Genomic DNA, 15,105 nt, shown 5'->3' on the forward strand with positions numbered 1-15,105 from the left:
TATGAGTTTATGTTAATAATAACGTATTTGGGGCTGAAGAGTCGTAAGAAGAGGTACTTACAAGATTTTTTGGACTTAATTTAACTATTACACATGACTATAGAAATAAAACAAAAAATATTAATTAGTGTGAAGTATGATAAATAGATTTTAAAGAGTAATATTTAGAAAATACACGTGTCATTTTAATATTTCAGTATGATGACGTTTTTTCGTAAGCTGGCGTTACTGCCAGTTCTGCTAACATTAGTTAAATCGGACTTTCCACTCGAAATAGACGAACAAATAATTAGAAATAATGCTGGCGATGAAGTCTATAGGCTTCCCGAAGATCTTGATCCTATTCATATTAAGGTTGAAATGACTCCGTATTTTGAAGCCGAAGACAATAAGGAAGCCTTTACATTCGATGGTCGTGTTGAGTTAACTATTCGAGTAAGTATTTTTAACTTTTCAATTCAAATTTTAGTCATCCTTGGTTCAATAATGTTTGCCAGAAAAGGTATGACATTGAATATTTCACAAATTATTTAGGTGATGGACATAAGCTGAATGACTTTTTTTAATTTATAGAAAACTGTTTTTTAGTTAGATTACATTATTATTTATAATTTTGGAAACTTTATTGTGAAATGAAAAAAAGTAATTTCATTTTTATCCATTTCTAATTGCCCAATAGGTTTTGTATATGCCCATATTAATAGGTAGGTGTATGTATATAGTTACTCATTAAAGATACTTCGCCAATTGTTACCGCTAAACAACAATACTTGATATTTTGAGCCAGTAAGTATTGTAAAGCAGAGTTAATATTCCTTTCAGTGCGAATGTCAATAGACCATTGGTGACCACTTATCATCAGGTGGCGCAATTGCTCCGTCACCTATCTATTTAAAAAAAGTCAATTGATAAGAATTCAATTTTCACAAGACTAATTATCTTGTTTCAGGCAGTTAAGGAAAACATTTCAACACTGGTCATTCATGAGAATGTCAGAGAAATACTGTCATTGACATTAACAAATGAAGCTGGTGTCCCATTAGCTTTGGATTTATTAAGGCCGTTTGAAAGAATTCGTGAACATCATTTCTTGAAAATAAACTTGAGAGAGGGAACAACATTGGTAAACTCACAAATTTACAAACTGAGTATTGAATACATTGGTAATATTAACGAGACTCCCTTGAGTAGAGGTGTCTTCAGAGGAAGCTATAAAGATAGTAATGGAAAAATTCAGTAAGTTATGATTTGCATTTATATATTAGTGAGTTTATAAAAAAAGTAATTTCTGTTAAAATTCATCTTGTGCTCGGAGGAGAAGGAAAACATCGTGAGGAAACCTGCATGTGTCTAATTTTAAAGAAATTCTGCTACACGTGTATTTTACTAACACGCATTGGAACAGCGTGGTGGAATATGTTCCAAACCTTCTCTTCAAAGGGAGAGGAGGCCTTAACCAAGCAGTGTAAAATTTATAGACTGTTGTTGTAGTTTTGTTTATAAAAAATGCCGATTTTTTACAAGATACATTTCCTTTCTAGTTGGTACGCCGCGTCACACTTACAACCGACCAATTCGAGACAATTCTTTCCCTGTTTCGACGAGCCTGGTTTTAAATCAACTTTCGATATTATAGTTAATCGTCCAGAACACTTTACACAGACCTACTCAAACATGGCGATTAAAGAAGAGATAAGGTAAATAGCATTGAATCCATAGTACGATGGAATAAAAAGTCTTGTGAAAGAATTCAATGTTTATTGGAATTTTTATAAATCTTCGTCTCATTATTTATTTCAACTAAATTTTACAATTTTTATCGAATGTGCCTTGGCTTAGAGCGTTATCAAAAAATACTTCTAACTAGTTATTATAATGATGGTGATCTATTGAATTATTGGCTTAAAACACATACTTATAATGTTTTTATTGACGTCAATATTATATTATTAAGAGTATACAGATTAAATGATAATAAAAGCTAAATGATAATAGTGGTAAGAACCGACGCAATGATAATGTCTTGAAATTGTGCGATAATTTAATGATAAACGATCGTATAATGCTTACTATTGATATTTTATACGTAATAAATTCCAAGTTTTGTTACAGAAGTAGCCACGCTATATGTTTTCGATGTTTAGCCCAATAAATTTTTGATTTAATGAATTGTCTAAAATAAGGATTCCTTAGGCATAATTTTAATCAAATTAATTTTCGTTTCTTAGTACTAATGCAATGCAAATAAATCTTTATTTCATTTCAGAATGGGAAATCGTCGTAAAGAAATTTTCCATACAACACCGAGAATGTCAGCGTACTTGGTAACTGTTCACATCAGTGAAGAATTCACTGTAATCGCAGATAATAATAATGCTACAGCTTCTTACCGTATTCTCGCAAGACCCAATGCTCAGGGTCAAGGCGATTACGCTCTGCAAGTAGGACCACCTATAACCGCATGGTTGGAGGAATATTTCGATATTCCTTACTATACGATGGCTGAAAATATGAAAAACGATCAGATAGCATCTCCGGATTGGGCATCTGGTGCCACTGAAAATTGGGGATTAGTTTCATACAGGTTAAATTATGATTTCTGATTATTTAACTGTTGAATTGCTATTTTGGATTTTCCTCTGATAATCATGACCTTAATTGTTTACTTAGTTGTACGGATATTACGTTTATTTCCAACGATACTGAATGTTAGTAAAGATTAAGATTATTATGCAATTATAATAATATTTCTTTATTATCTCAGGGAACTACGTCTGCTTTACGAAGAAGGCGAGACTAACGCCTTAGACAAGATGACCATTGCAACTATCATAGCTCACGAGCTCGCTCACAAGTGGTTTGGGAATCTTATCACCTGCAGATGGTGGGACAATGTGTGGATCAATGAAGGCTTTGCTAGCTACTTTGAATATTTCGCTATGGATGGTGTAAGTAGCTATCATCATCATCAACATCAATAGCCTGTAAATTTCCCACTGCTGGGCTAAGGGTACCTACTAATTCACCGCGCTGTTCCAATGCGGGTTGGTGGAATACACACGTAGCAGAAGTTCTATGAAATTAGACACATACAGGTTTCCTTACGGTGTTTTACTTCATCGCCAAGCACGAGATGCATTATAAACACAATTTGAGCATATGAATATTCAGTGGTGCTTGCCTAGGTTAACCCACAATCATCGGTTAAGATTCACGCTTTATAACCACTGGGCCATCTCGGCTCTTAAGTATATTGTCATTATCAATTACATAATTTTGGTTTTAATTTTATGGTAATCAGCACGTTAACGTAATTTTTATAATTTTAAGTTTATCAAGGACATTCGGTACAAATATATATTAATAATAATGTGATGTTACATTATTTTATTTTAATACGGCATCGTATATTATTTATTAGATTAGTTTGATAACAGAAGAGTATTTTATTACTTTTCGACCGGCTCTGTTAAAAATGTTACACATACATATTTTATTATCTTTTCGTCATATATATGTAAATAACAAGATTTATGATTTTAAATCAGGTAAATCGTACTATGGAACTAGAAGATCAATTCAACATTAGATATTTGCAAAGTGCTCTATCATCTGATGCGTCAGCCTCAACGAGAGCTCTGAAGCATACAGTGAATTCACCAGCTCAAGTCACGGGACATTTCAGTGGCATCAGTTATACGAAAGGAGCTTCATTATTACTGATGTTAAAACATTTCCTGGGCGAGCCGACGTTCAGAAAAGCCTTGAACTATTTCCTCGTTGACAGGTACTTTTTAAAATATTTTTGCATAAAGTGATGCTATTTTAATTTATATTCGTTTTTTTATTAATCGTTTTTCAAGTAATTACTAAATATATAATAATCTGTATTAATATTAAAATGTGAAAGTAACTCTTTTTTTCTGTCTGTGTGTCGCTCTTTCACGACCATACCGTTGAGCCGAATTTGATGACATTTGGTATGAAGAAAACTTAAACTCATAGAAAAGATATGGACTTCTTTTTTGCGTAACAGATGACAACTAAAACTCTGAAAAGTAAAGTAAATTAACAGCCTGTAAATTTCCCATTCCTGGGCTAAGGCCTCCTCTTCCATTAAGGAGAGGGTGTGGAACATATTCCACCACGCTGTTCCAACGCGGGTTGGTGGAATATACAAAAAAAAACTCTGAAAAGCGAGAGACACTGAGTCGAACACTATTATATAATAACTTTGTCCAATAGCTATATTGTATTATATATATTCATTGTAAATAATGGCGAATAATTTTCTTTAAGGGCATACGAGCACGCTTTTCCTTCAGATCTATTCAGCAGTTTTGCAAAAGCTGTAGCAGAGGACAATGCTATCAATGAAAATTTGAACATAGCTGAGATAATGCAGTACTGGGTAGAAGAACCTGGATATCCCGTGCTCAATGTGAATGTCAACATGGAAACCGGAAGCATGAGCCTTACACAGGTAAAAAGTAATTGTAATAGCAACTGAAGCGAATTTTGCGAATACAATCTGGTCTAAAAAGTATATAAGCTATAAAGTTTGGCATAAATTGAATCTGAAATATTTTTCAAATTCGACGATCTCTGTTGTCGAGTGTATACACCGGTTTTCATGAGTATACCACTCCGAGGTCCTGGGTTCGGTTCCCGGCTGAGGCGATGTAGAAAAGTTCATAAGTTTTCTATGTTGTCTTGGGTCCAGATGTTTTTGGTACATTCGTTACAACCGTTTTGCTTAACACAAACAAAACATTGGAGCATGTAACGTCGTTGAATAAAAAAAATCGAATTGAATCAAATCTATACATTATATCTGAATATTAAAATGGGTATACACTTTTTTAGGAGCGTTTCTTTATCAGTCCTTCGGCGACGCAGACCGAGCAAGTTTGGCCATTACCCCTTACGTTCACAACGGCCAACAACCCTAATTGGAATAGTCTCACACCGTCACAAGTTATGCTCGATAAAACAATGACAATCCAAAAAAATCCAGGACATGAATGGGTCATATTTAATGTGCAGCAAAAAGGTCAGTAACATATCTTATTCCCAGTTGAATAAAGTCGGTGTCACTTTATTTTCAAGAACGACCTACCTACCTAATTCCTAATAACAACTGCCCTAAGACTTAAATCTAACCATCTTTAATTATATCGTGTATTCAAAGTATGAATGGTTTTTAAATTTTTAGGTATTTACCGAGTCAATTATGACACTCACACCTGGGAAATGATTGCTGAAGCTCTTAAAGATAAAAATTCTAATATTCATCACTTGAATAAAGCACAAGTAAGTTGTATAAAAGTAATTGGTGGTATGGTTTTGTTCAAAATTGTTTAAACATATACTATCGGTAGTTATTCTTTTGTGAAACATTTATAATTTTTCTGGCTGCCATCTTGTACGAAGAATGAGAGAGCCAATGTAACTAAAGGTAGAACAGACAAAGTTGCCTCCATTTTACGATGTTAGGAGTGGTTTATACTTCTTGTTGATCTTTGCGTACAATATGATTGATAGAAAAAAGAACGAATTAAAATTCTATTACGTAGTCTAGTCTACATTATATAATTACATTTTAAATTTTGTCATGAAAATGTTTAAGTACCTCTTTAAATCACAATGAATAGCATAAGAGTATAGAAATGTTGCTTTGTAATTGTTTAAGGTTGACTTATATATATATATATATATATATATATATATATATATATATATATATATATATGTATATACTAAAAGTTGAGCTGTTCAAAATTAATATTGTGTCACAGTGACGGAAAAGTGTGAGAGTATTATAGTGAACCTATTTGATTCAATTATAGTAATTTTTGTCGTAGTATTAAGTAAAAGTTCAAATTTATGACAAATAAAAATTAATTGCTGCTTTCAAAATCGTCAACTGCTCTTGGTCGCTCGCATTCGAATAAATTGGTAGTGATAAAATGAACGTAACTTAGTGCGCATAATCTCCGTACCTGACCGCGCCTCTAGTATGAAAAAGGACTATACATATAAGATAACCATACGTATAGTAGCATATCATACCTTATTTTAAGTGTTTTTGTATGCTGCGAAGATAGGCAGAAAGGCAAATGGGCCACCTGATGATAAGTGTTCTCTACCACGGACATTGACGCTGTAGGAAATATTAATCTCTCCTTAAACTGCCAATACGGCACCAGCTTTAGGAACTAAGATGTCATGTCCCTTGTGCCTATTCCTTTACACTGGCTCGCGCACCCTTTAAAATTGAACTCAATATCACTATGTATGCCGTTTAGAGGTAGAGTACCTGATGAATAGGTGGTACCTAGTCACACGGACTTGCATAAAGCCCTAAGGGCTTAGTAGTATTTCAACCAAAACTGAAATAATAAACTTCTTCAATGCATATTTAATAACGCATTGCACAATTCGGTAATTACCGTTTACTATATGTCGATCAATCACCTACAATATTCTTAAAAAAAATCATTAGTTCTACAAAATAAACAAGTAAAATTTTAGTAACATAAGAATTAACAACATTAAATGCTTAAATATATATATACAAATATGAACTAAAACTAGTTGCTGTATAAATCTTGACCGCGTGGAATGGTGACAAGAATGCTAGCAGCATTTCCCCGTTGAATCGCTATTCCGATCCTCTGGGCAAAAAACGAACCAGCCCTCCTGTCACCAGTGGAGGCAATGAGGCGAGGTGTTATACTTTTGATGAAGCTTTTTCTCTCAACTCCAAGGGCCAAGCGTTTCGACATAAACAAGTTAATACAATTGTAATATTTATTTTAGATTGTCGACGATGTATTTGCCCTTATGAGGTCTGAACGTATGTCATTCGACTTAGGCTTCAAGGTTTTGGATTTCCTTAAGGAGGAAACGAATTATTACGCCTGGTTCCCAGCGGTTTCCGGCTTCAGCTGGCTGAGGAACAGATTCTTACACTTGCCTGACACATTAAGGCAGTTTGACGTAAGTATAATGTTGACGACAGAGAATTAATGACATGTTCTTGTATTGATTTAACTATATTTCAAAAGATTATTATAAATATTTATTAGCGCTCGAATTTCAAATCATAGCTAAAGACACAAGCCGTATTTTTATAAGCTTATCAATTGATTTATTATTGAATATATGTGTTATATTCACATTTACATATATATTACATATATACAGTATAAGTGTACAGATCGTGAATGTGATAATATAAGTATTGAAATGATCTTCAGTAAAATACCAAAGAAAATATGACTTAGTTTTTTTTCAGTTTAAGATAATTTCAATATTAAAATTATCTTAAATATGAAAATATGCGATAATATAAGAATACATTACGTTGATATCTATTTTACATCGAAGTTGAAATACTATACTGTATTCCTCTTTTTTGAAACACCTTAAAGGTACATCATAAAAATGAATACTAAGCTAAAATATCTACGAAAAAGATCGGATTTAATAGCGTTTACATAGATAACAAATTCGCCAGTTAGAATAAGGACGTTTCAGATGCTTCTAATTTTACCTTTACAACTTATTTGAAGAATTTCATCTTGTATTCTTTATGTGTTACATTTATAATAATATTTGTAAAATATGACTTAGTTTTTTTTTTTAATAAAACTTTTTTCGTTTAAACATTATACTATGGTCGGGTAGTGTGTAATCCGTTTTTCATGGGTACGCCCTTCCAAGGTCCCGGGTTCGATTCCCGGCGAAGTCGATGTAGACTACTATTATTTTTCTATGTTATCTTGGGTCTGGCTGTTTGTGGTACCGTCGTTACTTCTGATTCTTCATAACACAAGTGCTTTAGCTGCTTACATTGTGATCAGAGTAATGTATGTGATGTTGTCTCATATTTATTTGTTTTATACTTTACCAGGATATTCTCTACGACTTCTTGGACGCCGTTATCAATGACTTGGGCTACGATGTCCAATTTGGGGAACCCTTAACTAGGACACTGAACCGCTTCGCCGTACTTCCATTCGCTTGTGATATCGGCCATGAAGGATGCGTCAACAATGCTATCACAAAGTTCAACGCATTAGTCGCGGACGGAATCAGGTATGTGATGTTAATTGTATTAGTAACTTAAAATAATATGAAAATTTATTGCACTATCATGTTGAAAAACGTTTTAAAAAGTTCGTATTTCTCTGCATTCGATTTTTAAAGAAGAAAAACTTTGACTTACTGAGTCAAAGTCAAAGTCACTTTGACTTACTGAGTCAAAGTTTTTCTTCTGGCTGGAGTGTATGGCGGCAGACTTAGAGGGGTGTCAAATATAGCCCAAATTTGTTATTATCTTGTATACACATTACGTCCGTAATCCGTATACTCGTCATTACATAAAGTAAAGTAACAGCCTGTAAATTTACCACTGCTGAGATAAGGCCTCCTTTTCCATTAAGGAGAGGGTTTGAACGTATTCCACCACGCTGTTCCAATGCGGGTTGGTGGAATGCACATGTGGCAGAATTTCGATGAAATTAGACACATGCAGGTTTCCTCACGATGTTTTCCTTCACCGCCGAGCACGAGATGAATTATAAACACAATTAAGCACATATATATAGTGGTGCTTGCCTGGGTTTGAACCCGCAATCATCGGTTAAGATGCACGCGTTCTAACCACTGGGCCATCTCTGCTCGTCAGTACATAGCGGGTTGGAAAATAATCTAGTAACTGACAGAAATATCACCTATTTTATAATCATACTAATAACGGGAAAAAACCGATGTAATGAGGACGATAAAACACCAATCATAAATGTTGCAATAAAAAGTAGGGGCCGAAAAAATTGAATAGCCTACTAGCGGCAAACTCAAAATCAAACTGCTTTAGTCAATATAGACGTATTATTTTCACTTTCTTATTGATGGTCAATTAAAATAGTACCACCGGTTCGGAAAAGAAAATACTCTGACCTGAGAAGAACCGGCGAAAGAAACTCAGCGGGGTTTTTTTTGTCTCATGTATTATATAAACAATTTAAATTGAATGAAATAGCCAAGAGGCGATTGTTTCAATCCCAAGGTGTGTTATCAATCATAAACTCATTAAAATATGTATAATAATCTTTTGCGCACAGGCGTTCCTTAATATATATTTTTTTAATTTGGCTACAGAGGCAGATTTGTAAATCCGCCACAGCTTTGACTATCATATTATAAACAAATGATAAGAAAATCACGTATAATGCTGTGTAGCAAAAGCAGCTCAGTACAGCTGAGTCAAAATAAAACACTGGGTTTTAAATGTCACTTATCAATCTAACAATAAGAGATTAAGTGTACTGTAATAAAACCAAGAAGTAATGTGCATTTAAAATTATGTTATATAACACTTGCTATTACTATATATTTTGTAAACAAGAACGGACTAATATTCGAATGAACATTAAAAATAAATAACATTTTAAAATTATTCAACAACAATATCATACAAAAATGTCTAGTAACTAATTTAGTACTAAGTTTAAACTTTTATTTTACTAAAATTAAATAACAAATAATGTAATATATAATACTGATCGAAAAATGTACGTGTTTTTTGAAAAGAATTATTAGTATTTATACCCAGAGGTTTTTATTATAGGATTTTAGGTATATATGATCAATTTTCATAGGCTCGGTCAATTTCCTTTCATATCGGTAATACACTATTACTCCATTTGATTAGACTTCAACGTATCCTCGTTTGTAAATAGACCTTTAACACGCGACGTTACATTGTTTAGTTTAGTTTAATATTCCACATTCAAGACAATATTTAATGGTCTATTTAGTCAGTATCGGTGATAACTTATTATAGAATAATGCCAGCTGTTTAGTGTTTATAATATTAGTAATCTATGCTAATATTATGAATGCAAAGGAAGCTGTCTGTATTTCTTTCATTGCTGAATCATGAATTTGATGAAATTTTGTATAAAACTAGTTTGAATACATACATACTTTTTTACTTGTCGACTCCCAAGCAGGTTATTTTTATTTAAATAATTTTATTCAACTAACATGACTTTGTATTTTTTAAGCGTTGAAAAAGAGTAACTACTGAATTTCTTGCCGGTTCTTCTCGGTAGAATCTATTTTCCGAACCGGTGGTAGCTTCACTTAATTGTAAAATGACGATTCAAAAGTACTTGTAAAAGCCTACTTGAATAAAGTTTATTGTGATTTTGAAAGTAACTGTCTATTGCTCTTTCATCGATAAACCATGAATTTTATGAAATTTGATATAGGACTAGATTGAATATCATATATACTTTTTAAAGCTAATAACCGACCCTTAAAGCGCGAGCAAAGCTATTAGTAACACTGAGTGATTAATGGAAATTTGGTTTGGTTTTGTATTTCAGTGTCAATCCTAATCTGAGGAGGCACGTCTTCTGTCAGGGTCTGTTAAATGGCGGATATGAGGCTTGGCGTTTCCTTTACCAGCGTAGACTTAACTCGAATAATCAAGCCGATGAAGCTGCAATGCTCCGTTCTCTCGGCTGTACCACTAATGAACAAGCTATCCAAGAGTAAGTAATGAGTAATCCTTAAATTTAAGAAACAGATTTTTACTATTATATGGTTGAAAAAGATGATATATAATTTTCGGTTACAGTTGATATACTTATCAAATTAGTTGATTTTGACGACCTCCGTGGTTGAGTAGTGTGTACACCGAATTTCATGGGTACACATCGGGTTCGATTCCCGGCCTAGTCGATGTAGATAAAATTCCTTAATTATCTATGTTGCCTGCGTCTGGTTGTTGTGGTACCATCGTTACTTATGATTTTCCATAGCACAAGTGCATTAGCTACTTACAATGGGGTCAGAGTAGTGTATGTTATGTTGTCCAACATTTATTATATTTATTTATTGCCCAAACCTATTTCGTAAAGTATTATGGAAAAATATAATATTTAAATATATTACATACATTTTTAGTTAATATTATTTCGTAGAAGTATATGAATTTGATATTGAACGCGCTTACATTGTTCTGACTTGGATTGCAAACACGAAAAGCATTTGTCTTACGTCAAAGTTTTCTCTAGTTACTTCAGATTACCGGTTCATCTTATAAGAATTATACATATTAGCACACATGTATAAACGAAGCACTGTTATGTGTGTACTATTGTTAAAAAATCTTCACACATAGATACTCGATTTTGCCTATCACGATAAAAAATACCAATAATACATTATGATTATTACATAATTTACTGTGTCATGTATTAAGTTGCATTAAAATTTTAGGCGTTTTAATCGGTTTATATTATGTTAATATATTAAATTATGAGTGTTAAAATGATAATTGAAATATATACAGCTTATGATAATATCGAGTTCAATTAATTGATATAATATCAGCAACCTTAACATACATTTTCACTGAACTAGATTCATTATTCGATAATACTATTTCATACGCATGAGAACAATTCCAATTCCTCTACAATGATAATAATCTAATGAAATCAAGTATAAGAGCAAAGGCATTAAATAGGAGTTTTAACATTGAAAACTAATTAATTTACTTCGAGCTCCTATAGATTTAAATAATTCAAAATTTTGATTAGACTATTTAAAAAATATTGAAGGAAATATAAGTATTAGACAACATGTATGTGACATTACTCTGATCCCAATGTAAGTAGCTAAAGCACTAGTGTTATGGAAAATCAGAAGTAACGACGGCACCACGAACACCTAGACCCAAGACAACATAGAAAACTAATAAAATTTCTACATCTACTGAGCCGGGAATCGAACCCGGGACCTCGGAGTTGCGTACCAATGAATACCGATGTACACTGTATACACCTCTCAACCACGGAGGTCGTCAAATGTTTAATTCGATGTAAGTATTGTGTATATTTATTTAGTATTTAATTTTCCAGGTACTTAGAGATGATCCTCAGTGACGACCTCAAAGCTCAAGACAGTGTCAATGCATTCACATTCCTCTTAATGGGTAACAGAGGAAACGCAAAGATAGTATTACAATTCGTTAAAGAAAACGTAGACAGTATCGTAAAGAAGTAAGTATATGTAATATGTATTTCAGTGTAGTAATTATTTTAGTTGAGTTTTTATGGAATAAAGATCTATTATGCGGCTTAGAGTAGTAATCTTCGAGTAAGGAAAATATATGGGGCATAACGCACTTTCCTTCAACAGGCTATTTCGTTTCGAAATAAACCCAACCAAGAATAATTTCTAAAATAAAATTCTTAGTTGGGTTTTTTGGAACAAAGTTCTATTATGCAGCTTTCGGGGGGCATGACGCACTTTTCTTTCTCCAGACAGACTTTTCGTTTCCGTCTATTGTAAACAGTTTTTTATAACAGGATTTTCAATATTTTTTAATTGATTGTCATCGACTTATTCACAAACTTTTGTTTAGTTAGTTTTAACCGTCATTTAACACATGATTTATAACGAAAACAATTTCGCATCTCTCAACTCTCTCTTTTATTTTAAATATGGAATAAAAAGTGATACAGTATGTTGTTTTATGTTTTTTAATTTCATAATGCTTAACTGTCGTTTAATCACCGATTTAAGCAACATTTAAATTTACCGTAATTTTAACAATTGCAAATAACATCACGGCTTCATCTTACGTTCAGATTAAACGTCAAAGGGGATAAAATTAAAAGTGTTATTTAAATTTTCAGAGTCGTCCTACCAACGTGGTTTGCTAATGTCTTGAGTAATCTAGCGGCTTATATGGATGAAGAAGGTCTTAGCGATGTAAGTTAAAATAATTAATTATGATATGATAGTATGAATGTTTACTATATTACTATATATACCTATCGAACAAAAGCTCCATGGTAAAAAGGTATTCAGCTAGCGAGGTAAATGTCGCAGATTCCAGTTAATTCGTTGCAATATTCAAATCCCATTTATATAATTAAAATATACATACATATACATTATACATACATACTTTGTATGATCAACAATAAATTTACAACATTGTTGTTATAAGGATTATACTCGTGTCATAATTATCGATATAATGGTATTATCTTTGATATGTACCTATTCTCTTTACGTTTGGATTGCATATAAAATTTCCTAATTATTTTACTAAAATTATTTCCATTGTCAGTGTATTTTTGTTCAGAATATTTCTTAATTTATATAAGTATTTATTATTATGTAATAAACGTAAAGGTGCGGAAAAAAATCGTTACATCGCTAAAGAGCTACTAACCTTGGGAATTAAGATGTTATGTCCCTTGCGCCTGTAGTTATACAAACTCACTTACCTTTCAAACCAGTATGATAATACTAAGCATCGCTGTTAAGTGAGAGAATATCTGACGAGTGAGTGGTACATAATCAAAGAGGCTTGCACATAACTCTACTAAAATGTCAAGTCATTCTAAAAAGACACATGAATCACAATATTTACTTACTATTTTAAGAACAAACAGTCATAAAACACACATAATAATGTTATCAAATAAAACAAATATTATTTAAAACAAAAAACATTTGTCCTGTGAATTATGTTTGTTTTATTAAATATTACGCTTATGTTTTAAAAAGTTTGATTGTAATAAAGTCAACAGAATATCAGTTTGTTCATAAAATACACATACATAAACACGTGAAAATTAATACACACATGAAAAATTATTTAAATATATTTTCGTTATTAGGCTTGAATGTAATTTTATTTGATAATCATATATTTAAATAAATAATTGTTTTGAGCTAATTTTTGTTATTATCTATACATATGAAATAGCCTTTTTTTTACTCAATGCATATGTATATTATGTATACACAGTTCGTATACCAAAAGAACATTTTCTACATTTTTTGTCTGTCTGTTTGTTCCGGCTAAACTCTGAAACGGATGGACCGATTTTGACGGGACTTTCACTAGCAGATAACTGTTATATTAAGGAGTAACTTAGTTACTTTTTTGTTAAATTCAAACGCGTACAAGTTCCCGGGCACAAGTAGTTATAAATAAATAAGATCATACACATTAAGAAATTCACTCAAATCACAATGAACACCTCTTTCAGATGGAGCAGTGGCTTCGTGCCAATCAGGCATCAGTACCAAGTGCTCAAACTGGACTGAGCGCTATTGAATCAGCACGTGCCAATATGAGATGGGGATCAGAGCGAGCTCAGACCGTCTTAAGAGCAGCCAGGGGTTCCGCAGCAGTGGCGGTGCCGACAACCGTGTTGTTGTTAACTGCGTCCATTGCTCTAATGTTAAGATGAAATTGTCTCTAAACTAATATCACTTGTCACTCCATAATGCTACAAAATCGTATGCATTTGTAAGGACTCGCTTATTTTAATTCAATCATCAATATTTATATACCCCATTAGCAAATCGATTTAAAATATGCGTCAGTCCTAATTATTTATTGAAGAACGTCTACACTGTTACAATAATAGTTGTCTAGAAAGTCGGGGAATTCCCCTTGCCTGTGACATTTCATCTAGTTTTTACTACAAATATTTCAGAAATTATTTTGCAACGAGATCTACCTTAGTGTATTTATTTCATATTAATGAATTTCAAATTAAAGGGTAAAAATGTAGAGAAAGTATATTTATAATACAGATTAAGATTGTAAATAATATATCAATAACGATAAATAAAGACATACTATAAAACAGTATTTTGTTTGATTATATGTATCCTTCTTACCATAAAATTGTAAAGTATTTAAGTATCCTCAATCAAAAAAAAAAAATCTGAAATTTAACGCCCTGAAATAACGGGGTAAAGCTTGTTTATAGTATAGGAGAATTTGAGTAGCTATGCGCTGTAATTACAGAAACTACTAAAACGATTTGTAATATTCTTTTTGCGTTAGATATCCCATTATTTGTTAAAGGTCACAGACTAAATAACTCCACGCTACAACACTGCAGGGTGGAGCAATTATACTCGTTAACAAATTTGGCAAAATCGACTTGTATTTGGTGAATGATGTGAATTCATTGGGTTTGTCGGCTACATTGAATAAATACATGTCATGTATAATGCAAACGCGGGTGAAACGTTATAGAGGTTTTA

At 32.5% G+C, this 15,105-nt stretch overlaps 1 protein-coding gene across 1 annotated transcript; it reads left to right on the forward strand.

Moving 5' to 3' along the window:
* On the forward strand, positions 1-14,646 carry LOC124532344 (membrane alanyl aminopeptidase-like). Its single transcript, XM_047107226.1, has 16 exons — positions 1-53; positions 198-435; positions 950-1,236; positions 1,542-1,697; positions 2,267-2,584; positions 2,765-2,948; positions 3,549-3,787; positions 4,300-4,483; positions 4,867-5,053; positions 5,216-5,313; positions 6,823-7,002; positions 7,919-8,103; positions 10,401-10,568; positions 11,943-12,083; positions 12,723-12,798; positions 14,094-14,646. Exons 1-16 carry the CDS (start codon positions 10-12, stop codon positions 14,295-14,297), a joined length of 2,889 nt encoding a protein of 962 aa, XP_046963182.1. The 5' UTR covers positions 1-9; the 3' UTR covers positions 14,298-14,646.
* Positions 14,647-15,105: the final 459 nt, after the last annotated feature.

This window comes from Vanessa cardui, chromosome 9 (assembly GCF_905220365.1).
Source record: "Vanessa cardui chromosome 9, ilVanCard2.1, whole genome shotgun sequence".
Classification (NCBI taxonomy): Eukaryota; Metazoa; Arthropoda; class Insecta; order Lepidoptera; family Nymphalidae; genus Vanessa; species Vanessa cardui.

Excerpts from the sequence above, each read along its gene's own strand:
- LOC124532344 (XM_047107226.1), top strand. The coding sequence starts at position 10 with ATGTTAATAATAACGTATTTGGGGCTGAAGAGTCGTAAGAAGAG. Across the intron at positions 10,569-11,942 it reads AATGAACAAGCTATCCAAGA|GTACTTAGAGATGATCCTCA; the intron begins GTAAGTAATGAG and ends TTAATTTTCCAG. Across the intron at positions 12,084-12,722 it reads GTAGACAGTATCGTAAAGAA|AGTCGTCCTACCAACGTGGT; the intron begins GTAAGTATATGT and ends TTAAATTTTCAG.